The sequence below is a fragment of the Crassostrea angulata genome, chromosome 9, assembly GCF_025612915.1.
Source record: "Crassostrea angulata isolate pt1a10 chromosome 9, ASM2561291v2, whole genome shotgun sequence".
Taxonomy (NCBI): Eukaryota; Metazoa; Mollusca; class Bivalvia; order Ostreida; family Ostreidae; genus Magallana; species Magallana angulata.
In genome coordinates, this window is record NC_069119.1 from 39,429,621 (window position 1) to 39,457,167 (window position 27,547).

The window sequence follows — 27,547 nt, forward strand, 5'->3', positions numbered from 1 at the left end:
CGCGTTACAACCAGAATTAAATTATTATATTTGGAAAATTAGGTTCGTGTTTCATTTTGTACTTCTATAACAAATGCGTTGCAAAATAGTTTGATGAATTGACAAGAAACTGTTTTTTTTATTCGGGGGGGGGGGGGGAGGGGGTTTGATTTGCACAAATAAAGTGCAGTTTTAAAGTACCCGCAGCGTCATTTTTACAAGATAAACGAAAGGATATAGTTCATGCATAATGTAATAGGACTAACGCACAATATAGCAACATACGATAATGTTGCAGGTTATGTAGCAGTAAATTTTGCAACTTACATTGCACAATGTCGTGATCTACACAACATGCACTTAACTTTATAAAGTGATATGGGGATATGGTTGAACAAAACATTCTTATATTCAAATACATATTTTTGGGGTTTCAAAGAAAACCAATATTAAATGTTAAATGAAAGACAAAGTATGATTATTTATTCACGAGTTTTGGTTGGTGTATCTTTGTGCTAGTTAATCAATAGACATTGCATTATTAAAACATGTAAGCCATACCTTCCCTAGGGTCCACTCGCTTTAGAATTGAATTTCTTATCTCAGTTCTTTTAAAAATATGTATGAAAATGATTATAGTTATAATCGCTAAGGAAATATTTATTTACAACAAGGCCGTTGTAACAACGAAAAATGACCCCCGTAGAATAATGACCGGGGTCACTTTCTACGTAGAAACTGACCCCGGGTCCGTACTCTATAACAAGTAGGGTCCTTTTTCTACCGTAGAAAAACAGTACAGACGTGTAGATCTACGACCCTCCACACGTTGAAAACTGCCCCCAAAGAAATGTGACCCCTGCTAATAAACTACATATAAAACATAGAGGCGATACGAGTAGTATCACATGTTTGATGAGGGTGTGGTGGGTTTGGTGGGGAGGGTAGCGAAAGCCTCCTAAAAATATGGGCTGAATGGATGATGCACCTCTTGTTTTACTATCCCATACTATCCCATACAGAGTTCATTTTAAATATTAGTTTAAACAAACCGATTTCGGTGTTAATCTTGAAATACGTGTCAGCTTTCCCTGTGAAGTCTCTTCGTTTTTTATGATTATTACCTCCCCTTTTGGTACATCAGGGACGTATGACTTTGGGGAATATGCAGTAGCATGCGCTCGCTTTCTGTATTATGAAAGAGATTAATCTCGCGTGTGTTCGTTTTGCTGAATAGACGTCAATATGAATAGACAGAAGTGCTTAAACTAAGATATTCCTCTCCTTGTTAAATGCATCCAGTGTTATTGATGGATTATACGGCGATGATTAAAATTTATTGAATATATACTAGGGGTGTCAATTTTACTCGGTTGGCTTAGTCGATTAATTGGAGGCTTTAGTCGAGCGATAGTCGAGTACTCGATGATTTATTTGAAAATTGGTGTCCTTTTTAAATCAAATAATATTACTGTCATATACACCTTAACTTAAAATTAAAAAAAAAAATAACTGACGATAATACATGCATGTACTAGATGTAATTGATTTAACATAAATTGAAAAGTATTTTATTCAAATATCCGTTCCAAAATGTCCTTGCTTTTCCTTTTTTTCTTGTGACGCTTACACATAATTGAGCCCCATATCATCTTAATAAGCAAATGAAATATGACCTGTTTAATGTTAATTTAATAAGTTTCCGTGTCTTACAAATAATCAAAGAATAATGATTATAAAAACAAACGCGTTGACAAAATCATTGATTAAATTTTTGATTATGAAAACATTTAATCCAATAAGTAACTGATTAGTGGAAGCACAAAGTTTTCAAATACTTGTCTGCTCATGTAGGGTAGAACGGGGTAATTTCGACCACCGGTCAATTTCGACCAAATTAGTAAAACTCATTATAAAGACTCAGGGAAGTGTCCAGAATAGTCTGATGTTTCCGGAATTAGAGAAAATCAATCCCCAAGTTGGTTTTCTTATAAAAAATTTTTTGATAAGAATTATGTTTTTTTTGTTTGAAATCCCCGTCTTCCGAACGCTTGCTTTCACGTCGGCAAAATACAAGAGAGGCAACTCTTACGACCTTGTTGATATTTAACTTCTGTCAGAGTTCAAAAGTACGTATCGAATTGAAATTGGTTTATTTTCTATTGGCATTACTTCATGTTACAGTTTCTTGTTGTTTTTTCATCGATTTCTCTCAGAAAGCACAACATTTATCCGCAGAAGTTTGGTCGAAATTGACCCGGTCGTATTTAATGACGCGGGGCAATTTCGACCACGTAACGTTATGTGTACAGGATGAAAAGATACCCTAGGTCTATCGCTCCTCAATGTTATGAATCATATATTCAATAATCTTCGAATTTTGGAAGACTATTTTATCTCTAAATCAGATATATAGTGTTATCATTAAAGTTTTATAGTATTTTAAGTATGTTTACATGAATATATATGATAACTGAAAATATCTAAAGACCGGCTATGACGAATGCATCACCGCCCATGCCATGATTTCGATGTTTTTGCTGGGGTTTCAGGAACTCAACTTGGTCGGTGCTAGTTATCAGATACTTACACCATCAAAATAATTGAAAAGACGATGCAGAAGAGCCAAGCTATCAAATTCATTGAACGACTGTACTAGGATGCGACAGACAAGTGGATATTAAATTTCCCAGTGTCAGGGGGCCTTCTACGCATATCGGGAGGAATCGTCAGGAACAGCGTTTTAATTATAGACACACAACACTTAATTTGCATTATGAAATAAATTCAATGGTATTAGGTGTTTAAATCAAATTTAAATTCTAACAATATCAATAACTTGGCGAAGGGTTGTAAGGTAGGGGTTGTCATAATAAGACATGTTGAACGTTTTTTAAGGAGGGCATGGAATTAAAAAAAAATATTCAATTAAGCCTAATTTCGCAAGTCAGTTTGTTATATGTTTTTTTTTTATTATAAACATTACACATAAAAAAGACACATATTTCAAATGAACAATGTCGGTGACAGTCGGCCGAATATTTCAGTTATCGCACGGGACCGGCGTGGGGCAAATAAAAAACAAATTTTGCAATCTGAGCAATATTTTATCCTATTGCATGTCTGACAGTTGTTTGTTCAAAATTTATCAGTTTGACAAATATGAAGTTGGTGGATTTAGATGGATAAACTACAGTTTTGTTTATCAGTACTAGGCTAGTCTAAATATAAACGTTAAAACCGCGCTTTCAACATTCTGCTGGATCCACCAACATCAAAACATGAATTATTTTAAGGTGGAATAACACATCATCACAAAATGACTGACCGCTGATCGAAACGACATCCTTTTTATTAAAAGGATTTTATCGACTCGGGCACGTAGCATCGTTTTTAAAAGGATTTTTTTCTTCATTTCTAAAAATCCTAGTCCGGTGGGGGGGGGGGGGGGGGGGGGGGAGCTGGCGTAGTATATCTATAATTCAATTTCACTCCTAATTCCCTCATTTTTATACCTATTTTTTACATACTTCCAAAGAGGTGGGGAGGGGGAAACTCCATGATACTTCAATTTTTTATATGTAAAAGTGGAGGGGGGGGGGGGACAGGCTCCCTCCTCCCCCCTGATGCTACGTGCCTGCGACTGCAACATGTAACTTGTTCAAAGTCGAGTGGATAAAGTGTCGGACTTGTGACCTGTACATCCCGAGTTCGAATCCCGCAGGGGCCTTTGTTGTTACTTATTGAAATAATTATTTAAGATATTCTTTTCTTATCCCCAACCTGCAAATTTTGCGCTTATTTGACATATGTACAGTTTATTTACCATTTTATCTTTTGAGTGACTTTTTCCATGTGTGTTAATCCACCTTAAACATTTCAAACGTTGTTTGTGTTTCAAAGGTTATGAGTGTTATGCAAAATAATAAGTTAAATTAATTCATCTAACTTTAAAGGAAATTAAAATGTCAAAACTGAAACGGGAACCCTAATTGCTCTATTTAGCACCCATAATTTAACTTTTGTCTTGTATGATTTATCCTTTCATTTCAATTAATAATTGTAAATAAAGTACACATTGTAGACTTGTCCCTTTATAAACAATACAGCAAATTCTATCATTTACCAAGAATCATCCAGAGTGCTAAATAAAGGGATTACGGTTTTTGTAAAAAAAAAAATATGCACACACAAATACACACAGAGAGACACTATAAATATGCATGATTGAATTAAATAAATATTTAATAAAAGTTAGTTCACGTAAAATAATTGATTAAAAAATAAATAGTACTTATTAAAATTTGCAGTTTACAATGCCCAAAAAAAGCTCCAAAAATCTACAAGAATTACACTGATGAGAACCTGGACAAGGCAGTTGTTGCTGTCAAAAGTGGCATTATGTCGTACAGAAAGGCCTGCGACACATTCAAAGTACCCAAAACAACAGTTTTAAACAGGGTTAATGGAGACGTCGTCGACAGTGGTGACGGGAATAAGGCTGGCCGTAGACCTGCACTTTCTATGGAAGTCGAGCAGAAAATAGTGGATTCCTCCCTAAAAGCAGCTGAAATGGGTTTTGGAATCTCAAAGCAGCAGCTCATCTTAAAGGTTTCAAGGCTCTGCAAGTCACTAGGGTTGACTGTTTTTAAGAACAACATCCCCAGTGATGATTGGTGGAGGGGGTTTCGTTCTCGCCACCCAGAAATATCCCTGCGGAAGCCCGAACCTCTTTCAACAATGAGGTCTAGGATGATGAATAGGGTGGTGGTATCCAACTATTTTTCAGAATTGCTTCACCTGATTTCCCACCACAGTCTCACACCAGACCTCATCTTGAACATGGACGAAACTGGGAAGCAGTTCGAGCATCGTCCAACCACAGTTGTTGCCAGGAAAGGGGTTAAAGCCCAGGAAGGACAGGCAATTCAAAGGAAAATGTCACCATCCTTGCTTGCGTCAATGCCCAGGGAGGAGCTCTCCCACCAATATGCATTGCGAAAGGCAAGACTCCGCGATGCCTCGAGTCTTTCGCCACTATGGATTCTCCCCCTGGCACTCTTTGGACATACCAGGAGAGGGCTTGGATGTGCGACCTCTTAGGAGAGATGTGGTTTTCGCAGGTGTTTATACCAAACATTGGTCCCAAACGTCCCCAACTCCTCATCCTAGATTCCCAACCTTCACATGAGGTTCTTGGTCTTCTTCAGGAGGCAGTCAGAGAAAACATCATCATTCTGGCTATGCCTCCTCACACCTCTCATCATCTTCAACCTCTGGACAAATGCGTCTTTGGTCCATTTTCCCATGCCTATGACAAGGCGTGTACTGACCTCCTTTCAGAACACCCAGACCTGTTGATAAACAAGACAACATGGCCAAGAGTTTTCAACACAGCCTATACAGCAGCCTTCACCAAGGAGAACATAGTCAGTGGGTTCAGAGCTACAGGAATATGGCCTCCAAATCCTTCTGCTATCCCTGAGAGTGCTTTTGCCCCTTCTCTTCTTTATGACAAAGCACAAGATCGCTCTTCCTCTTCTACCATCTCCTCTTCTGCAGTTTCTAATACCTCTGTTTTACAGCTTCTAACAGATTCTGAGATGCCTCCCAGCTTGACTGAGTCTCCTACCTTCAAAGAGCCAATCAGCTATGCAGTTCCTTCTGAGGCTTTCGATGACTCCAATTCTGACCTGAATCTCTCTCTACTGGCAGATGCTGCAGAAATGCACCCAGAGGTTGGTGCCGATGCACCAGAGATCGACTTGCCTACACCTGATGTCCTTTCCCTTCTGACATCTTTGGGAAATGGAAATTTCATCTTGACAGAGGAAGAGCCAGTTCAATCTTCTTCATGGAACCAGGAGGTTGAGAGCATCTTCTGCATTCCTACTTCCAGTGCTAAAAAAACAAAAAGCGGCACGACAAATAGATCGATTACATCACATAGAGTATTGACAAGTGAAGAAGTTATAACAAGTAAACAAGAGAAATTGGCTGAAAAGGAAAGGAAAGAAAAGCTCAGGGAAGAAAGAAGGATGAAAAAAATGAAGAATTCAACTTAAATGAACAATTACATAGAATGTTAAAAGTTCAAATATTTCTCAGATTTTGATCTCCTGATCTTCTCTATATGAATGAATAATATATTCCAAAAATTTTAAACTATGTTTCTAAATTCAACATTATTTTAAAGATTTTTTTTGGGTGCATTTTGTTATAAAATAAAAGGTATTAAACATGTTTTAAATCATCTTTCAAATTTATTTACATACCAGTATACCTTATTCTAAGGCCATTCCAAGTTAAGTATTCACTCACTCATCTTTCTATCAGAAAAAAACCCTGCACATTAAACATAAAAAACACATCAATATTATTTTCTACATTAATAAAATCTATCAATATTATTTGAGTATTTTCTTTGTATATAAAAAAATCAAAAAAAAAAAAAAAAATCAAAAAATAAATAAATTGGAATAGCCTAATCTTACACGCTGAGGTTGACGTCTCCAGGTCGAAATTAACCCGCATGCCATGTTTATTTACTTTTCGTCTTATTCTTGTATACATTGATATATTGTACTTGGAAGAAGAAAATTACGTGACAAAAAAGCTATTCGATTTATCCTAAATGATTTGCAACAAGCACATGGGAATATCATAAAGATTTCTGAAATGAAAGTTACGCATCAGTAAAAGTGGTCGAAATTACCCCGTTCTACCCTAATTAAAAAAAGATCAATTAGTAGCCGCATTAAAAATACCTCTGGGACACCGATGGAAAAGAGTTTAACTTACGGATTAAACTTATCGAGAAAAGAAAACTGCTTTGTTTTGGATTTTTTTTACATTCGTAGCCAAAAAATTCCCGCATTAAGAAAAAAATAAATATTTTTTTTAAATTCTATTTACTTTATTACGAGTAATCGACTAAGAAAATTTGGTCGATGATCTGTATGACCGAGCGATAGTCGAGTACTCGAGTACTCGTTGACATCCCTAATATATACAGTTCAGTCGGTTAGCAAAATCCATGGTTAGAAGTAACATGGTCCGAAACAATTATTTTCAATCGTATCCAAAATCAAGGTAGGTATTGGTAAAATTGACTTAACATTTGTTATTAATATTCCAAACGTTAATTAAAAAAAAAAACGATAAGAAAAGATACATTAGCTAAACTCAGGTTCAAATATTGAAATGTTTTGATAGCTCACCGTTTGGTCAACTTTAACGTCACCTAGAGTAACAACGGTGTCATCGATATTTGTGGCTTTTATCCGGTCGCCCTGTCACCTAGTGTTGATCTTATTCTGCTTTACTGACCATCAGAAGCTCAGGTTACTTCAGTAAAACTCCAAATCAAACCTAAACTGGAAGAACATAGTGTATTGAATTTGTGATAAGTTGAAACTTACATAAAAAGTTTTATCAAACTTTTTGTAAATCTTGGTTATTTGATTTTAGATTTCATTATATTGTTGTCATTCTCGGCATATTAGAAATGATTTAAAATGAAGTTGTTTCGATAGTAGTGTTTTTTGAATTTCTTTTTCTTTATTCATGTCTGTTCGTCAGTTATGTCTATGTTCATCTTTTCGTATCCTCGGTTGTGTTTAGATGAATGACAGATATCGAAGGTTCAAATATTTAAAAATTAAAAATAAAGCAATTTTTAAAAAAAATTGAACAATGGGTGAAGACTCCATATGTAATGTTTTTATTATAAGCAAAACATGAATACCAACTTAATCTCCTTTTGTATATTTGATTAAGAGTTTTGAGATTGAAACTCAAATGAAAATAGAGAATATTTTTTTCAGGAAAAATATTTCAAAAAGTAAATAAATGGAATCAATGCTTCCCATTCACGGAAGCAAAAAACAAAAAACAAACAAACAAACAAACCAAAAAACAAATAAAAAATCATATTATTTAGCATTATATTTTACATAATTATTAAAAACTTATAAATATAAGTTATGATAGATACAAATAAAAATAAGCTAAAATTTACATCAGATTTTCCCATCCATTGGACCAGTTATTAACATTTTTGTGAAGCTGACAAGAGTAAAATGTTTTATCGAAGTAAAATTCAAACATTTTTGTGACGTCATCTTTTGTCAAACCGAGTCCAGTTAATCACTTATTGTTTTGGAACTCTTTAATAAGTAACATGTAACTGTCCAATAAGTCTCTACTTATTAGACTTCTATAGGTGACATATTAGACTGCTGCAGATAATTGCAGAAAAAACAAACTCACAGAAATAAAATTATAGGTGAGAAATACACAACTTATGGTTTCGCCAATTTCATTAGAATTTTCAGCTTTCACGTGCATATCGCGTAGAAGATCCATGGAAATTGAAATTTACAGACCAAGACATGAAGAGAAAATTCTGGCAAAATCAAAATAACATATTGCAAGAATTTTATAAGCAAAAATTCTCTAAATCAAAAGTGTACGGCTTAGTCTAGCGTCGTCCTTTTGTAAGAAATTGAACTGGAAAGATTTCTAAATCAAAACAGCCATTCATAAATTCGTGTATTAATATTTTAATCCTACATATTCAGATCATTCTCTACCGTGGTTTATACAAAATGACCAAAGTGTAAATTCAATCGTTTTGATATATACATGTAGGCGTGTTGTATATAGATATAGCTTCGCTCAAACCAACCCCGTCTATGGAGTAAAATGTAATGCAATTATCAGTCCCCTACCGGTGAAACCGAGAAGGCTATAGATTTTATCCCTGTTTGTCAATAATTCAGTCCTGACTTTGTTTTCAAGATTTTTTATGGTTTTGCAAAATGATAATAAATTTTCAGTGCAGCTTTTCATTGATACTTTTCACATAAAATATGAATGTTATATTTTTAAACAATGTGTATTTACATAACCAGTTTTTGAAAAGGACTTTTAAGTTTGATTGGATTAGATTAGTGTTCCAAATAAGATGACAGAAGAGACGACGCGCATCTTACTGTAAAATTGCATCAAACACAGAAATTAACACTCATCGGGTTTTATAAACGTTACTTTCTATACACTGGTTTTAGAGTTGTTGTTTTTCTTTTTACAATTTCCCGTATTCGTAATCGGATTTGAGCTAGGCTGGTGTACCTGTTTACCTAAATGGACCCACATAGGCCCAAAGATGATGAAGAATAGTATTTAACGATTCGATTGTCATTACTTATTTGGTTTTTTCCCTAAAGAATTCGTTTCTACACACATATCTATCACAAAAACGACAATTGTTACAAAGCCGGGGAGGAGTGTGCGGTAAATGACATGCTTGTCTTATTAAATAATCTCAGAATGCCTGGATTTGTCATGATGTGATAACCCATGTTCAACGAAACAGTTCTAGTTAAAAAGGAACTACTTAATGTTCGTAGTCTACATGAACCACTTTTAGAAATAATTACTCTCAATTGTTGACCATTTAAACTTAGGTTGAAAGTAGATAAAACATATACACTACGTTGTTTAGCTATTCAACTAATTACCATCAAATATATATTTTATTTGCGTTTAAGATCTAATATAAATATAAAAAAATCCTGGTTGAACATATTGCTAAGTTTTTTTTTTCAAAATGAACACAACGTGTGAAATGATTTTGTGTAAAGTTTTTCGTTCAATATAAAATAAATCGAAACTTGTTTAAATCAATATGATTTATCAACAATTCGATAACAAGTTTTGCTTACAGTTTTAGAGATCTTGTTTAATCAATGAAAATGAAAAATAAAAAAAAATCACTATACACATTGTTCCTGAAAGGTAAATGGACTTCTAATTTCTTGTGTCCTCATTCACATTTTTTCCTCTGAGATTGTTCAATTTAAAAAAAAAAGTTAGATTTATCTTTATTTTTCTACCCCCCCCCCCCCCCGAAATTACTTGGTTGCAAAGTGGATTAATTAGTTAACAAGGAAACTATTTATTATCTTTTATTTCATTTGCACAAAAATAGTGAGGTTTTACAATTGTTTTGCAACTTGCAAAGCTTTGATTCAGATTCCAATGTACCTTTATAAGATTATAAGTTGAAACTTTTTGATATATAAAAAAACAGTAAGACATTCTAACGAGTGTGTTTATTGAATTTCAAAGAAATAATTTATTCATTGTTAAAGGGCGAGGAACTATCATACAACGACGAGTTTTGGTTGTTGTAACTTGACACAAGTTGATCAATAGACATGCATTAAAATCATGCCTGACACTCTATCTTTAAGAACTGCTCTCATTAAAATTAAATTTCTGATCACATTTCTTTTAAAAAATTATCAATAATTCGAAACAATATATTTGAAAATGCAAAACACTTCCTCGCACGTAGTATGATAATGATCATACGTACATTAGTTTAAGGAAACTTCTTTTTACAGCAAAGCCGACAACATGCAATTTCAATTCCTTAAGTTGATAATTGTTTGTATTCTTGCTATGCTCCAACTTTCACGCAACAAACAGTCTAGGTGTTCAACCTTTACCATTTATGAAAAGTTTATCGGTTCACTTCACAAAGATCGAGCAAAGCCTCTCTGGGAAATTGAAAAGGAATCTGTTGGTTTGGCTATGCATTTTTGTTTCTCTCAATGTGAGAGTGACCAGCGATGCGTCGGGATCGAGATTTGCACGATACGACCAGACTTGGCACGATGCAGGGGATGTTGTGAATGGTACGTGATTGCCAAAGATGGAGATCTTCCTATAAGTGCTACCGATGACTGCAAATATTTTGAACTAGTATGTACATTTAATTATATATTTTAGGTTTTATGTATAGAATATTTTATTGCATAGTTTTTTCCGTCATAATGGAAATCTAAAATCCGCATAATAATCTTAAAACTGATTTCCTTTCATAAACTAAACTTCAGTAAAATGAAAGATTGATCCTGAGCTACTGTTTTTTTTTAGAATATCGGTTATTTTTTGCAATTTATAATTTTATTTTGCTAATTTTTACTTTCTCAGTGCAAAAATACAATTATGAAACAATTATTTTCGATATTGTTTGATATAAGAAACGTTTAAATAGGCATGATTACTATTTAAGTCAAATTCTATTTTTCTATTTTTATTGTGTAGAATGTTTTAGTATCGTATTTTTAATAAACAACCAACATTTGAGTGTCATTTGTAGAGTTATAGGCAAAATAGAGAACTCGCATTTTTTTGTCATGTAAACAATGCTGGTGCAATGTGTTATCTTCATTGGTTCAATACACCTGTAGAAGTTCAGTTTTAATCTGATTTTTCTATCTGCTATTTCGTTTTAAACATAAATTTCCAGGCGTCTGTCACATTTAAGTCTGCAATTTGTATTTCAATATTCAAAATGTAAACAAAAACATAACCTGAGCTTTGCTTACCTAATAAAGAATTCAAAGCTCTATGTCTATATTTTGGCAACTGACACTTGAGTTTTAGTTGACAATTAGAAATGCCTTACAAAAACATTGTAAACATTAACAACGGAAAAATAAATTTTGACCAAACCTGTGACCGTGTCCCTCTAAGTTTTCAATTGCAAAAATGATTGACAAAAAAACCCCTATCTACTCCATTTTTTGCAAATGTTTGAAACAGAAAATATATAGAATTTGCACTGTATACTTATATCTTGTTGTAAACTGGTTGAGAAACAAATCAATGATATTCAGTAGAATCATAGATAATCAACAGGTTTCAATGAATGGTATAAGGAAACCGAACAAGATTTGGTTATGCATATATAATAATGTCCCACCAGACATTAAGTTGACATGCATTAGAGAACATTCCAGATGCAAGATAATGATACATATTTTAAAAAAAATATAAATGATATCTAATTATAAATTATCTCTAATTAAGTTCTGTACAATGCAACCAAACAAAAATATATTAATCTAATTGTTTCTTAATATATATTTACATTTTCCAGAGTATTTGTCTGATAACACCACGAATCGATATTTTTTTCAATGTATAATACAATACATTTCATCAATGACTATTTTAAATATAAAATCGTAAAATTAATGAAAATTATGTAAATATAAGTAAAAAGGAATCATCCTTTGAATGTTATAAGGTGATCAAATACAGTCGGACGTGATGAAATCTATTATAAAGCCCCTCGGGATTTATTGAATTTGATCACTCCCGACCGTATTTGATCACCTCATAATACCTAAAGGAAGATTCTTTATTCCTTATATAAACTATGATTGTAAAATTCCTACTTCATAAAAACACAAACACACAAAAGATGTAAAAATCAATATATATATATATATAGAGAGAGAGAGAGAGAGAGAGAGAGAGAGAGAGAGAGAGAGAGAGAGAGAGAGAGAGAGAGATTTTCACATCTTTTAAAATTATCAGAGCAAAAAGATTCAGTATCAAAATCATGTACGTTACAAATTGCCATTGTTAGTATTGTTTGTATTTCTATTTTAAACTCTAATGTATATTCATAGAGCAAAGATAGCGTGGAATCAAGAGGATCCAAATGTAAGTATAGAATTAGATAACTAAATTTACCGTCAATGTGACATTTTATAAGATTGAATACTTTCATTGTCGATTTAAGGAGGTTGGCACCTGAAATACAAGTAAAGTCATTCATCCAAAAACCATTAAGGTATGAAGATGTGGACTTCAAATAAATGTTGATTTATTTTATTTGTGACATATGTCACGTGTCATATTTTTTTAAATAAGGGGCCCAAACAGGAATGATAACTTTACACCTTATTATGAACGTGCTCCTCGAGAAAAAAACCCCAAAAAACCAAACAAACAAAACCGTGGACACAATATTTTGAATTTAAATAAAGATGTCAATATTCATATTGAAAATAACACTACTGAATTGTACATTGTCCTGATCAAACATTTCTTTTGATCTTGATATATAGTGACTGTAAATTCAAAGTTGTCAGCAGTAACAAGCTCTACAAACATTGATGAGTATGGGACAACCCAGTTAGCATCCGATGATCCAGATGGATCATATGGCAATGACTGCAATAGAAATAATGTATACAGTTTTGTCTATGAAGAAAGTCCATGGCTTGAAGTCACGTGGTCCAGGACAATAACAATTTGGAGAATAATAATCTACAATCGTGTAGATTGCTGTGGTAAATAATTTTAAATATGACTCCATAGAAACTGATAATTTAAGTCTTGATATTGATGAAAAATCGAAATTATAAAAAGTGAAGATATGCACTTAATCAAAAACCAGAATCAAATGATTTTCATCATGCTTTTTATCAAAAAGACAAAGTATAGTCATTATTGATATTACGTCATCAAATAAACTACATGTACAAATTTTTTTTTTCCTTAAAATGACTGTACATGTTCTTACACTCTGTAAAATATAATATTGGCAAATAAGTATTTACTCATATTTTTGACTTGAGCAACTTTTATGGTCAATGTTATATATTTTTTGATAATGTAATAATCAATGCAATCTAGTACGATTATTTTGACACTGGGGAATGTTATCTTATATGATATTAAAAAGAACAATCTACATACCTTGCAGGATAAAATGGATATAATAAAAACACATTATCTTGCATTTTTTTGTAATGACATAATAATTTCCTATCGTTAGACAACAGCATGATCTTAATTTACAAATAATTATATTTAATGACACCATTCAAATAGATTCATACACATGTACAGAATATACTTATAATTTCATATATCTATCATTTTATTTTGACAGATTATCGTTTGGTCACTTTAAATGTCACATACAAAAACAAAGGGGTCACTGGCATTTGCAGCTTTTTTCCGGGTCTCTTGTCACGTCACGGATATAATGTTCTGTTTTACTGCCCACCGGAAGCTAATGCTACTTCAGTGAAACTGTAATTCCAATCTAAGTCGAAAGAATTTATTAAACAGAATTTCTGTGAGGTTGAAATTTACAAGAAAAGTTAAATCAAATCCTTTTGTGAGTCTTGGTTATTTTAATTTATATTTTCATATTTTTTGCTGTTATTAGTTTCAGTAGATCAGAGACAGTTTTAGTATACTTTCAGAATTGATTGAAAAAGAAACTGTCCCGATGATACTGTTTCTATTGTTTCATATTCACTTCAGTTCCTCAGTTACATGTTAATATATCAATGAGCAAGGTTTTTTTGTAGTCCAATGATTTTTTCATTGATGACAAAAATTGAAAGTTGAATATTTGAAAAAGTTATAACTATTTTATAAAATAATCTTTTTACACTATAAGTGAAATATAGATATCAACTTATTCTACTATAGAGTACTCAATGGGGAATTTTTAAAAATTAAAAAAATCATCCTCATTTCTTCTTATTTTTTTAAAAGATGTTTTTATCGTTTTGATAATCAACTTAGAACATTTTTCAGCACTGATTTTTTAGAATTTGATAACAGTTTTTTTTGGGATGTCAGAAAAATTAATTCAGGTTCATTTAGGTATATCGACGACGTATTATTAATAAATAATTGTTATTTCCATACTTACGTCGACGCGATATATCCCAGTGAACTTGAAATAAAAGATACCACAAAGTCTGTGTCATCTGTTTCATATTCAGATATTTTAATGGAAATGGACATCGATGGTAACGTAACAACAAAACTTTATGATATGATTTCTAAGGCGAAGCAAGCTACTGACTAACAAGTTGAGAAAACAAGACTATCAACAGTCTCGCATGAGGTCATCTTTACGTAAGTTCTATGGTCGATACAACGACCTTGTCAGAAATGCAATCTTCCACTGGGTCGTATGTTAACTGACATTTTTCATACTAATTGCTGGACCATAATTAATCACCTAATTGTCTACGGACTTTTCCGATTCTTTTCCCGATTACGACAAAGAGCACACAGCGTGTGTGACCGGTCAGCAGAGGATGCCCACTCCTGGTACATGATCCTACCTCTATCAATTCAGAGGTCCGTGTTGCTCTGCTTTGAATTTGTATTTTGTTTTATGGATTTTTGAGATGGGTGACAGTTTTTTATTGTCATATTTCTTTAACTGCTTCGGCATTTTCTATTTATATTTACTTAAATATTCGATATATTTTTTCGTCCATAACTTTTGGTCGTCATTGTAATAGCAGAAGTAGTAGTAGTAGTAAACTGCACGTGTTAATTCCAAGTTCTTACTCCCTCTAGGGTTTATATTGAATTTTAAATTGTTACAGTATGTAAACATATAATCATGTAACGATTGCAATTACTAAAGTTGCCTATAATTGATATACTATGATATTTTTTAGGCAAATTTACAATGAATTATTTATTTTTTTATCAAAAACATACTAATGCTGATTAATATGTTTTAAGATTACGACCAAAGCATGTGATCAAAATCAAATAATGAACATTGATAAATCAATAAAAATAAAAGTATCAACGTAACGTAAATAAATTTAAATGCAAAATAATATAAAACATACCTTTTTCAGTAAATTTTCCTTATTCATAAATTGTAAGATTTTTCTTTTATTTATTTTTAAGTAGAATTTATCTCAGATAAAATGTTGTTGAATAATAAAGATTATAACCTAATGTTCATTGCATTTTATTTCCTCTTTTCTTGCAGCAGACATTTTTCTTAAACTAACAGAGTTGTTAACTAGAGTGGAGCTCGTGACAAACCCACGAGTAGGTCTTCCGTTGTTTCTGCAAGTTAAAAATATATACAATTTGGTGTCAAACGGTTATATTGACTAACTTTCAGTTTTGCTTTTGTTACAAAAACGTGTTGTAATTGAAAGCCTGTATAAAAACGTGTTTTAAAAAAGAAAGGAAGAAAATTTTTCAGGAAAACTATTTGTCGAAAACAGTTTGTGTAATCGTTTCAAAAATTCATTAAACAATGAGATGTTTAATGGCGAGTTAAATTTTCAAAGGGTAGCAAGCATTGTTATATACGGCATGTACTCATGATTTATGTCACGAAATGCAGTTTTAAGAAAAACGAACCCGCCTACAAAACATGTAACCTTTTCTCTAAGATAACTTCTGTATTTAAATCTTTCTAAATTTTTGAAGACTATTGCAAATTTAAAATTTAGTAATTAGTCAAAACTGATGGCATCTCTGAATTTTTCTATAGGGAAGTGTGTGTCGTCTGATATTATTTAATGATACGAGTAGACCTGGACATTCAAAATAATAATCAGCTATTAAAGATCAGTTGGAGAATTTATGCAAAAGTGAGCATCTAAATTTTACACCAGATGGTGCTGTTTCATACCGCTATGTAACGTGAAATTAAATAACCTTAATTACCTTATCTACAGAAATAAATATTACTTTTCTTGGCGATGCAATAATATGCAAAATCCTTATTTTTATGTCAGTGGGTTGACTCATTAAATTGAATAAAACTTCAATTGCGCTTGCGTAAATTGGAATTCTGGGAAGGATTTAGACAACCCGTTTTAGGGAAATTCGAAGAAGTTATGAATCTGGTCGGTTTCTAGATCAAACTGCGCATAGATGTATTGAAAGACTGTCAATGGGTATCTTCTGTACCCACGGTCCGGAATCTGTATTTGTAGTCATACATTGTATGTACATTGATACACCTTTACAAACTATTGGAAAAGAATTAAGAGCATGTCTACGAGAAAACCATGCAAATATGGAAAAAAGCTGCGGCAGCAAGTCTCAAGAATGAACAGAATTTTATCATAGATTTAAAGGATACCCATCTAGAGTCAGATATATGATGTTTGTTTTTGCACTGGATGTTTCTATTTATAGTAACGGCCAGTATTGCATTCTGGTTAATTAGCCTCTAAAATCTAAAAAAGTTAAGAGAAAAATTGTCAAATTCAGTAATTAATTACAAAATGTATAAACAATGTTTGCAAAAAAATAAGATAATATTCTTAAAGAGGAAGTTCAAACCTTTAATCGTTGCATATTTTTTTTCATATATCTATTTACACCATGAAGTCCCAAGGGTGTAAATGTTGGCAGGATGCCAAGAAATGATAATTATACATTTTTGTCAATTTTTCAGAAAGAATTTCTCAGAAAATGGCATATTATATTTTGAAATTTTGTGTTAATAAGAAACTGTTTGATGTAATGTTACAAATATATAAAATCCATCTTTGGACTCTCAAGGACTAAAAAGTAATAAATTAACAAAAACATCCCATTTTCAAATAAAATAAAAAAATTTTGGTTTTTGAAATTTTATTTTACAAGTGATTTTAATCCACTGAAGTCAATATTTGTAATTAAACATGAAAAAAACACCCTATTTTGCTTTTAATTAAAAAAAAAATTAGTGGATATTATTGTTTCTCATAGAATTCTTTTTCATTACATTTGCATTTCATTACTACTGTTAGAATTGTCTCCCCTGTTGCGCTCTTCTGTAGAGAAGGTAAACTAGTCAGAATGTTGACAAAGCTATACAAGTTCAAGTTCAGGCTACATGTGTAAGTATTGAGAAATGCTGTGAGTGTTGTTAATATATGTTATGATATTGAATGATTTTAATTGCACAAAAATTGCCCCATCTTGTTAGTGTTATTCACTACATCACAAACATATTGAAGTTTGATGGAGACTTGTATCTAGTCTATAAACTGCTATTTTCTGTCCAAATATAATTAAGCAGCACATTTGGACGAATTTTAATCAAAATATACAAACTTCTGATAGAAGTACAATTAAAATAGATGAAGGGGAAATTTTCCAAGATAATCTCATTCACAGATTATCATATTTTACTCGAAAAAATCCACAAAAACGAGAACTGATTCTTACAAAGATTTAATTTATAATGGGGTATGACCTGAGCGTAGCCTGGTCACGCTAAGATTATTCTTTCTATGTTGAAATAATTCGGAATTCACAAGGAATGCCTCGTGCAATTTTTCATCGTTATCATCGGAGTCTGTTGCAATAGACATCACATTTCTATTCGTGTACATTTCACTGGCCATCTAAAAATTACCCTTTAGATGTTAAGGTTAGACTTCATGGAATCTTGAAATGACGGGGAGGGGGCCAGGGTTTTTTAAGTTCTTGAGAATGTAACACAGTCAGTACTTTTCTTAAAATTAAAATATAGGTGTCAAGGAAAAAATGAGGTGTTAGGTTACCCTTTCCCCCGGGGATCTCAACCTGCGAAAACCACAGATGAATACAGACATAAACTACCGGTATAAAAAAGTTATTCCAAATATTAAAATAGACATCATAACTTGTTTTTGTGGGATTGTTATTTGGGATGTTATTTAATTATAACCCATCATAAGGAGACCTGGTCCCAGAGTTATGAAGCAGTCTAATAAAAAAGTCAAAATTTTTACACTCTCTTATTGTCTTGTGATTAAAAAAAATTGAAAAAATGAAATGCTAATAAAATGGTCTCTATATTATATTACGCTGATATTATGCTGATATTTACTAATTTTAAGTGTAATTTATGATGTATCATATTTTTTATTAACATTTTTTCAGGCTTGATATCGGGTCCCTCTACCCCTCAAACAATAAAAGTTCAATCCTTTATACTGTCGGACAAAAATAATTACCAAATCTACCTTATTCTATGATCATTTAATGTGATGGACATTCAATGGCAATTGATACCACACCACTTCCACATTTTTAAAAACATTCTGTTAAATTCAACAAAGATATGTTTAATCATTTTTTCATGGAGGTGATCCTTCTGTTTTTTGTTTGCTTGTTTGGGGGGGGGGGGGGGGGGGGGGGGGGGTTGAAATTTGGTCCTACTTCCTGAATTAAAAAATCACTAGTTCAAGTATAAAAAATGAATTGATCAATACATAATACATGCACAGAGAGAGAGAGAGAGAGAGAGAGAGAGAGAGAGAGAGAGAGAGAGAGAGAGAGAGAGAGAGAGAGGGAGGAGAGATTGTCAATCTGTGGTAAACAATATGTAAAATTACACACCAAAAGAGCCCGGCTCTAAGTATTTCAGTACTTTGAATTTTGTAGTTTTGCCCCTGTAATTATTCATTTGTGTATCTAATGGGCACTCTGCTTGTCTTAATGTCATAGGCGTCGGAACCGGGGGGGGGGGGGGGTCAGGGGGGGGGGGGGGGGGCTTAGCACCCCCCCCCCACACTTTTTCTGCAAAGTTAGACCTAAACATTATGAACATAGCATCATAGAGGATTCAGCCCCCCCCCCCCCCCCCCCCCACTTTTTCTAGCAGTAAAGATAATTGTTCCTACATTACCTTGAAAGATTGAGAAGTTGGAGTCACAGGCATACTAGTCCCCCCCCCCCCCCCCCCCCCCCCGGATTAGGAATTTCATGATTTGGGGAATAAGGTTTTTTCCCCAATATTTCTAAGAATTAGTCAAGCCCCCCCACTTTCAATTTGCTTCCGACGCCAGTGAATGTGTAGCACTGGCAAATAAGTCCAATTCAGCTTACATGTATATTCAAATTCCCATTTTCCCATGATTTCTCGTGTTTTAATGGCATTGATTTAAAAAAAAAAACTGAAATGTGATGAAGCAATCCTTCAGTTCAGTAAAATATTGTTTGGCTCGCGAATATGTCTGGTTTTTTCCCCATAATATACATGTTACAATGTAATGCTTATGCCAAACTACAGATTCTGGAGACTTTTAAAAGTAGAAAAATGTCCAACTTTAAGACAATATATTTGCAATATTATTGAGAGTCCAAAGACAGATATTTGATATATTGTAAAGATAAATGTCCTTTTATAACTAGAAACAGATTTAGTGAATTTAAAGTGCCATTTTCTGACTTTTAAGCATTTAAAAAATGTATATTTTCATAATTTTACAAAAAGTTGGAAACATGCCAGATTCGTGACCTATCTGCACTTAACAGAAAGAATATATTGGAATTCTCACAAAATGAATTACACAAGTGTACCTTGTTAGTGTTAACTCTAAATGGCTTTTTGAATTCATATTTAAACTAAACTCAGAATTCTTAACATTAATTTGGTAAATTATACAAAATTTTATTCTTAAAAGGGTCAAAATGCTATTTTTAGTAACAGTGCTGCAGAACCAAGTTTAGACTGACCACATCAAAAAAAATTTGTGGCAAACTAATTCATATAGATGCACTTTGTTACACACAAAATATGAAGTTGATCAGAGAACCTTGCTCCCACCACCTTTTGCATGGTTTTCTCGTAGACATGCTCTTAAGATACATTATACATGATAAATTTGAAGGAAAAAAATACAATCCAATAAAGTTCTGTATGATCCTATAGAACGCCATAACTTCCTTAAGGTATGGTACGTCATAATACATGGTGAGATTAAAAAAAAAATGGTCGTTTTTGTGTGTTAAATGGTCGCTGGCCTTTGTTATATGGTGAAAAGTATAAAACGTATATAACGTATGGTGTGTAACACATTTTTAAAAGTGCCTCAAATACATTAAACTGTTTACCGCTACCTTTACATGATTGCAAAATCATGTTAAATGGTGGTAATAATTACATAGCTGGTGCTTTATTTATATTATATGATTAGAAAAATGAAACAGTTATTCATAGCGTACAACCATTTGGTCACCATTACATTCATATGGTGTTCTCTTATATATCAGTGGGTCAGTACAGTATGTTAAATGGTTGCCACTCCTTGTTATTGAGTGAAAGTTACATAATAAATGGTTGGTTACACGCTCTAAAAGATGCGTCCAATACATTTGTCGGTTTGCAGAACATTTCATCTGGTGGGGAAAATACATTAAATGGTGACAATTGAAAATTAAATGGTGAAGTATTTTTATTACACGGTGAAAAGAGACAGTAATGGATCAAAACATGAAACCATTTATTACTGCCCCGTTGAAATAGTGCATTGGATATAGCATTTAGTATAAACGTTATTTTATGAAGTCCATGTACTGTATTAATTGTGTATTTGTTATATAGTTCACACAATTCAACACTAAAATTGAAATGTTGAACTATCCATATAATGACTACACTAAGAATTTGTACTGCAGAACTTTATAACCAATTTTTGCAGCTCTATATAAGTACATTTTTTCATATGTTTGTTCTATACCATTTTTATTAAAGGAATAAGTCCTTCGGGCCTTATTGGATTTGATCACGCCCCATCCGAAACTATCACCTCATAATATATTCAGAGAATGATTCCTTATTACGTATATTTATATAACTATAAGCCACCATACGATTAAATTTTCAATTGTAAATAGCAACACCCCGCTGGTACCTCAATTTGAAGTTATGGGATATATAGTACAGAATTGATATGTAGTGTTATCTCTGGCAAATGCATTTGATATGTAAATATATATACATATATCATGTTTTATGACAATTGTAAATTATTTGTAGGGTGAGAACCGAGTCAGTTGCAAGAACTTTTGTTCGAATCCTTTGTATATCATATATACAATAAAATATATTCAAACCAAAACTGATTACACAAATCATAACAACCAGTGGCCGATAGTAATTTATTACATTTTGTTGAAATTACTCCATTATTAATCGTTCAAAAAGAACTAAACTTCGCGCATATTGGGTATTGTATGGTGCCGATAAAGCGATTGCTAGTAAACTTACAATTAGAATGTGACAAATATCAATTTTCAACTGCTGGTAATTAAACAAAAGGATGAATTCTTGGGTAATTCATGCAAGAGATGTAGGTGGCGACACTGCAGAAAAGTACATAACCCGCGTTGTTTATATTTACATATTGCTAATGTAGCAATATACCTTCATCACCTGTATATGGTGTTTTTTCTTTCAGTTTCTTCGACACACAAGGGCATGAACAGTGTCTAAGGCGAAGCAATCTACTGACATAGATGTTGAGAAAACAGGACTATCAACAGTCTCTTCTGAAGTCATCTTTTCGTAAGTTCTATGGTCAATATAATGACCTTGTAAGCAAATACAATCTTCCACTTGGTCGCATGCTGTCTGACGTTTTTCATACTAATTGTGAAACCATAATTAATCACCTAATTGTCTACGGACGTATCCGTTTTTTCCCAATTACGATAAAGAGCACACGGCGGGTGTGACCGGAAGATTCTCACTCTTCCTAGGCACCTGATCCCATCTCTATCTTTTTAGAGGTCCATGTTCCTTAATGTTTTTTTCTTCAAAATCCTATCTAACTCTTTAATTCTATTTGAAAAAAAAAATTAAAAAATTATATGTTTGACTGGACACCTTTCCTTTTTTCTTTATTTGTCAAACATATAGAAATATTATAGAGGTTCAATTAAGTAAATTCAAAAACAAGGGTACAAGTTTAAAGTTATAACTCTATCTTGCAAATATTGTTCAAGTATCTGGTTTAAAAGATTTTTGAGAATGCTCAAGGAGAAATTATTATCGAAAGTCTTAAACAAGCATTCCTTTTAAAGGATTGATCGGCAATAATGATATATTGATAGCAACATGATCAGTTTGATCTAAAATAATTTTAAAAAGTACTGTATTTTTACAAAATATAGAATATTTTGAATCTGTACACCATAATTTCATCATGATTATAAACCGTCAACAAATTTAATTTTGAAATAAATTTGGGGAAAGCCGTTCGTAAACTCCTTTTCTAGTTTTCTATTTTTTACGTAATTATTAAATGTTAATGTATCTTCTTCTTCTTCTTCTTCTTCTTCTTCTTCTTCTTCTTCTTCTTCTTCAGAATACTCAGTAGGGCTCTTCAAAGAGCATTAACACGTATGTAAAGAAAGAGTTGTATTAAAATGATTTAATGCGACTAAAAAACATTGAATGCCATCATAACTTGCTATTGAGGTCGCATTATAACGTAACCTTGTTTATAAATCAAGCCGTCTTCCTAGCTACTATTATTCAGCATCAATAGATCGAGGTCAGTTCATGGAACATCTTTTTATGATTGAGGTCAGTTCATCGAGGTCAACTGCATTACTGAATGAATCTTTCGATCAAAATTCTTACGCGTGAGACAAAATGTGCACTCTTGAATTAACAGGTCGAACTGTATGTTATGTACGTTTGCATCTCTTAAGGTAAATTAATTGAAATAAAACTGAATAAAATGTTATATGAATACTAAACCAAACTTCAAGTTTTTAAAAGAACTACTTATGCAAGCGTAATGTGTGCGCACATGGAAGCATTTGCCGGATGCCTCATATGGACACAACAGTGATCGGCCGAAGCCGATCACAAAAAGAGAGATACTTTTAACACAAAGGTGAATTTTCAGAAATGATAGGAAATGCAGATCTACTTTAACAAAAAAAAATTTCCCTAGGAAATCATCAAAACCAATTTTTACATAATTGAGCAATCGATGGTTGTTACCAAGAACAGAAATGAAGAAATAAAGATTGAGAAACAGTAGAAAATAGTAATGTAATCCTTTGAAGAAGGGAAAATAAAGTGCAATGAACATTTAAGAGTCAAATTATTTTTTTTCCTCATCTATCTGTTCATTTAATGAGAAACATTAGGGTGATTTTTTTTTGGTTCTTAGGAATGACATTGATGCAAATCAATTCAATTTAAAACGTTCTTTGAGTTAATTAATTTTCTTTGTTTTTTTAATGAAGCTTGATGTATAATTAAAATTGTGCTACGACTACCAAAGTTTTAAAAAATTATACAAATTTTATAAAATGTTAACTTTAATGTTTTTAAAGGAAATTGTCTAACATCAATCAATGCAGTATATTGCAGTTACATGAAACATATAAACATATCGGTTATCAACGTAAAGAGAAATAAATAAAACCCAAATGATTACACTAACACAGGTGGTATAACATCGTGACATCGGCTGATCATTATTTATTTATTATCATACCTTGGAACTCTTTTAACTCGTCTGCCTTTAAACCTTTGGAAATCAATTTTAGAACCACCGAGGCCGGCAATATGAATTTAAAACGGGAATATCGAAAATAGCAGTCTAATAATTAAATTAATGCATTTAAGATTTCAAAGAAACAGTTATTTACTGTTAGATGAAGGACAGGGCCAATCTTTCATTTAAAATTTCTAGCTAGTGTTATTTAGCACTAGTTGATTGATTGAGACTGAATAAAACACGTAGGATGCAATATGTTGAGAAAATCTCACTTACAATTAAATTACTGATCATATTCGTTTGCAAATCAAACATTTCGAAACACGATATTAGAAAATGGAAAACCCATCCCCTCTCGTGATATGATAGTGATCATAAATACAATTGTTTAAAGAAAGGATCACTTAAAGCAAAGACGGCAACATGCAGATTCAATTCAAGAAAATATTTGTTTGTTTACTTGCTTGTATCTAAATCTCGAGCACCCAACAACCGCGATGTTCAGCTTTCGCAATGAAGTTCTTTGGGTCACTTCACGAAGAACAAGCAAAGCCTCTCTGGGAAGTTGAGAAGGAATCTGTTGGTTCGGCCATGCACTCATGTTTTCTTAGATGTGAGAGCGACCAGCACTGCTTCGGGATCGAGATTTGCACGATACGACCAGACTTGTCACGGTGCAGGGGATGTTGTGAGTGGTACGTGGTTGACAAAGATGGAGGTTTCCCCATAAATGCTACCGACGGTTGCAAATATTATGAGATGGTATGTGCTTATAGTTAAATTTTTCAAGTTCTCTGTACAAGAATGTATATACAATGATTTATAGAATATTAGAAATCGGATTCCTCATAAAGATCTCAAAACCGGTTATCCTTTCAAAAACAAATCTTAAAAATGCAGTTATGATATAAACTTCAGCGACTTTAAGAAGTGGTATGATATACATCCGGTTATTTTAGCAATTATTTATTTTTGCGGCCACTTTCACTTCGCAAATAATACTTGTGGGAATAAAAAACTGTTGTGACAAACCTTTGAATAATAGTTTAAATTATTATAAATTTTGTTGACGTATAAATATCCATTTAAGGTAACTCCATACTCGTACAATTCTCTGACGAAAGTTAAAAAACCGAATTAATTTCAACTAAATAGACTTAATTTTCATCAATTGTTAGAAAAAATATTAATGTCATCACACTTTTTGAGACGCCAGATAAACATAAACTTAAGCATATTTAAGCATCAGAAAACCGTATTATTTTGGTTAAAGGTAAAACTTTTGTAGGCAGAAATGTGTTTATCTTGTTTAATTTTATTGTCAACTTTATCAGAAAACTAAAACTACAAAGATATTTTTAAATTAATCGTTGGGATAAGAAAAACTATGGCATTTAGACATACAAATGAAAGAAAAGTCAGAAAAAAGAGTTATTCCCCCTTAGCATCGATAAAATGTATAAAGAAATTTAGCATAAAATCAACCTGCGAAAATATCTTGAACCTACCAATAATTCAATTTCTTCCATGTGATTATATTCATATAAAATAGAAAAAACTATCTTGCACATATTTTAAAGAACTCAAAGTTTTACAAAAAAGTATGACATCACAGGACACTGGATCTACTTTAAATATATAGCTAATTAATGATATAACACAAATAATAAATGTTGTGTTCAATGTATAACAGAAGTAAACAGATCAATATTTTACCATGCACCCACAGTACTGTGCCACAATCTATCAAGTTTACAAGCATTCGAACAGAACTAAGATGCAAAATACATGATAAATTTGAAGGAAAACAATTCAGTCCAATCAAGTCCTGTATGATCCTCTATAAAACAAGGATAGAATTTCAGATCAAGTTGTAAAAATATGAAAATATAGTGTTAATTTTAAAAAATATTGATTTAAGATATTGTATTGTTTGAATTAAATGTAATATGCACACACATTTTATTGATGTTGATTTTTTTATGTAAACAAAATCAAAGTAATCAAATTTAGTGCTGAGTTCATGTACGTTATAAACACACTACTTGTCGTTATAGCTGGTTTATGCATTTCAATTTTTTACCATCTCTCCCTAGAGCAAAGATACAGTGGGATCAAGAGGGACAAGATGTAAGTATAAGATTAGAGACCCATTTTCAACGTCAATGTGACATTGTACAGATCTAAGAACATTTGTTGTCGATTTGCGTAAACATTTACCATACAGTCACTCAAAAACTTATCCTTAGTTTTTCTTAAATAATCTGATTCCTGTTTATATTTACCAAATCAAACAATGATTAGTTTATTGTATTGCATTGGAAAAAAAACAGATTCACAAAAGTTACCATAATAAAATTGTGTACTATGTTGTGACTATTTAAGATGCCATTCCTCTATGAACTGACAAATCAACCAACTTCTTTGTACTTATTTACTCTACGTTATGCATTTTTAGTGGATTTAATTGCTTAGAATCTATGTAGTAAATAAAAGAAATGGGTGAAAAGGAAGGTGCATCTTTTCTGGATATTGTTAAACTTAACAAGTAGTTTTCTCATGGATCATTTAAATACTTTATACCCTGTAGGATAGTTCAATTTTATTGTAAAAGTTTTCTTGAAAAATGTGGAGCAATTTTGAATTTAAATAAATATGCTTATATTTTAAATGGATTTAACACTGTAAACGTATTTAAGTATACAATATCCTTATTAATCATTTGTTTTGATCTTGTTATGCAGTGTATGCGAATTCAAACATGAAAGCAGTAGCAAGCTCAACACACATGAACGAGCACCCATCCTATGTTCTAGATGAATTGTACGGCAATGAGTGCAAAACAATTAATGTATACAGTTCAGTATATGAAAAAAAACCATGGTTAGAAGTGATATGGACCGGGACAATATCAATTTGGAGAATTATTATCTACAATCGTTCCCAAAATCAAGGTAGGTAGGTTTTAAAAAATAACTCTATAAAATATATTTTTTTAATATTCCTAACTTCAACCGTTAAGAAAAGATGAGAAAATATACATTAGCAAACCTTAGGATCAACTGTTAATCTTATGTTTTGATAGGTCACCGTTTGGTCAACTTAAACGTCACCTACAGTAACAACGGTGTCACCGGCATTTGTGGCTTTTATCCGGGTCTCCTGTCACGTGACGGTGATATCATTCTGTTCTACTGCCTACCGGAAGCTCATGCTACTTCAGTAAAACTCCAAATCCAATCAAATCCGGAACAAACAAATGTACTCAGTTTGTGTGAAGTTGAAATTTACAGGAAAGGATAAATCCAGTATTTGGTAAACTTAGTTTAAACAATACTTTGCTAGAATTGGTACTACTATCAATTTTAAAATAGTTTCAATATAATTGTTCTCAGTATATTGGTCGGGTTAGGGACACTTTGAAAAATGATAGAAAATGAAATGAATGTTCTAATATTTAATAAAATGTAAATATATTTATTCATTTTTTGTTCGTTTTGATGTTCAGGTATCTAACGTATTTTCACCAATTTGATTTTCTTTTTTTGTTCCCTCCAAAATTTTGAATACTGGTTATATGAAATTTAATAGAAAGTTTGATAAAGAAAATATTCACTTAGACATTTAAAATGATATGTTTCTTTAATAATTCATTTTAAAAATGACCTATATATTCTGAAGGA

At 32.2% G+C, this 27,547-nt stretch overlaps 2 protein-coding genes and 1 pseudogene across 2 annotated transcripts; all 3 read left to right on the top strand.

Annotated features, from left to right (window-relative positions):
- Nucleotides 1-5,087: 5,087 nt before the first annotated feature.
- Nucleotides 5,088-6,044, top strand: LOC128162336 (uncharacterized). Its single transcript, XM_052825480.1, has one exon. The coding sequence runs from the start codon at nucleotides 5,088-5,090 to the stop codon at nucleotides 6,042-6,044; it is 957 nt and encodes a 318-aa protein (XP_052681440.1).
- A 4,344-nt stretch (nucleotides 6,045-10,388) lies between these two features.
- Nucleotides 10,389-13,962, top strand: LOC128162337 (uncharacterized; annotated as a pseudogene).
- Nucleotides 13,963-24,286: 10,324 nt separating this feature from the next.
- On the top strand, nucleotides 24,287-27,291 carry LOC128164369 (uncharacterized). Its single transcript, XM_052828163.1, has 4 exons — nucleotides 24,287-24,626; nucleotides 25,961-25,994; nucleotides 26,609-26,818; nucleotides 26,950-27,291. Exons 1-4 carry the CDS (start codon nucleotides 24,378-24,380, stop codon nucleotides 27,165-27,167), a joined length of 711 nt encoding a protein of 236 aa, XP_052684123.1. The 5' UTR covers nucleotides 24,287-24,377; the 3' UTR covers nucleotides 27,168-27,291.
- The last annotated feature ends 256 nt before the right edge of the window (nucleotides 27,292-27,547 follow it).

What these genes read in the sequence shown, in the direction of transcription:
- LOC128162336 (XM_052825480.1), top strand. Translation starts at nt 5,088, where the DNA reads ATGTGGTTTTCGCAGGTGTTTATACCAAACATTGGTCCCAAACGTCCC.
- LOC128164369 (XM_052828163.1), top strand. Translation starts at nt 24,378, where the DNA reads ATGAAGTTCTTTGGGTCACTTCACGAAGAACAAGCAAAGCCTCTCTGG. An exon ending in GGGATCAAGAGGGACAAGAT is followed by an intron (nt 25,995 to 26,608) that starts GTAAGTATAAGA and finishes CTTGTTATGCAG; the next exon opens with TGTATGCGAATTCAAACATG. An exon ending in CAATCGTTCCCAAAATCAAG is followed by an intron (nt 26,819 to 26,949) that starts GTAGGTAGGTTT and finishes ATGTTTTGATAG; the next exon opens with GTCACCGTTTGGTCAACTTA.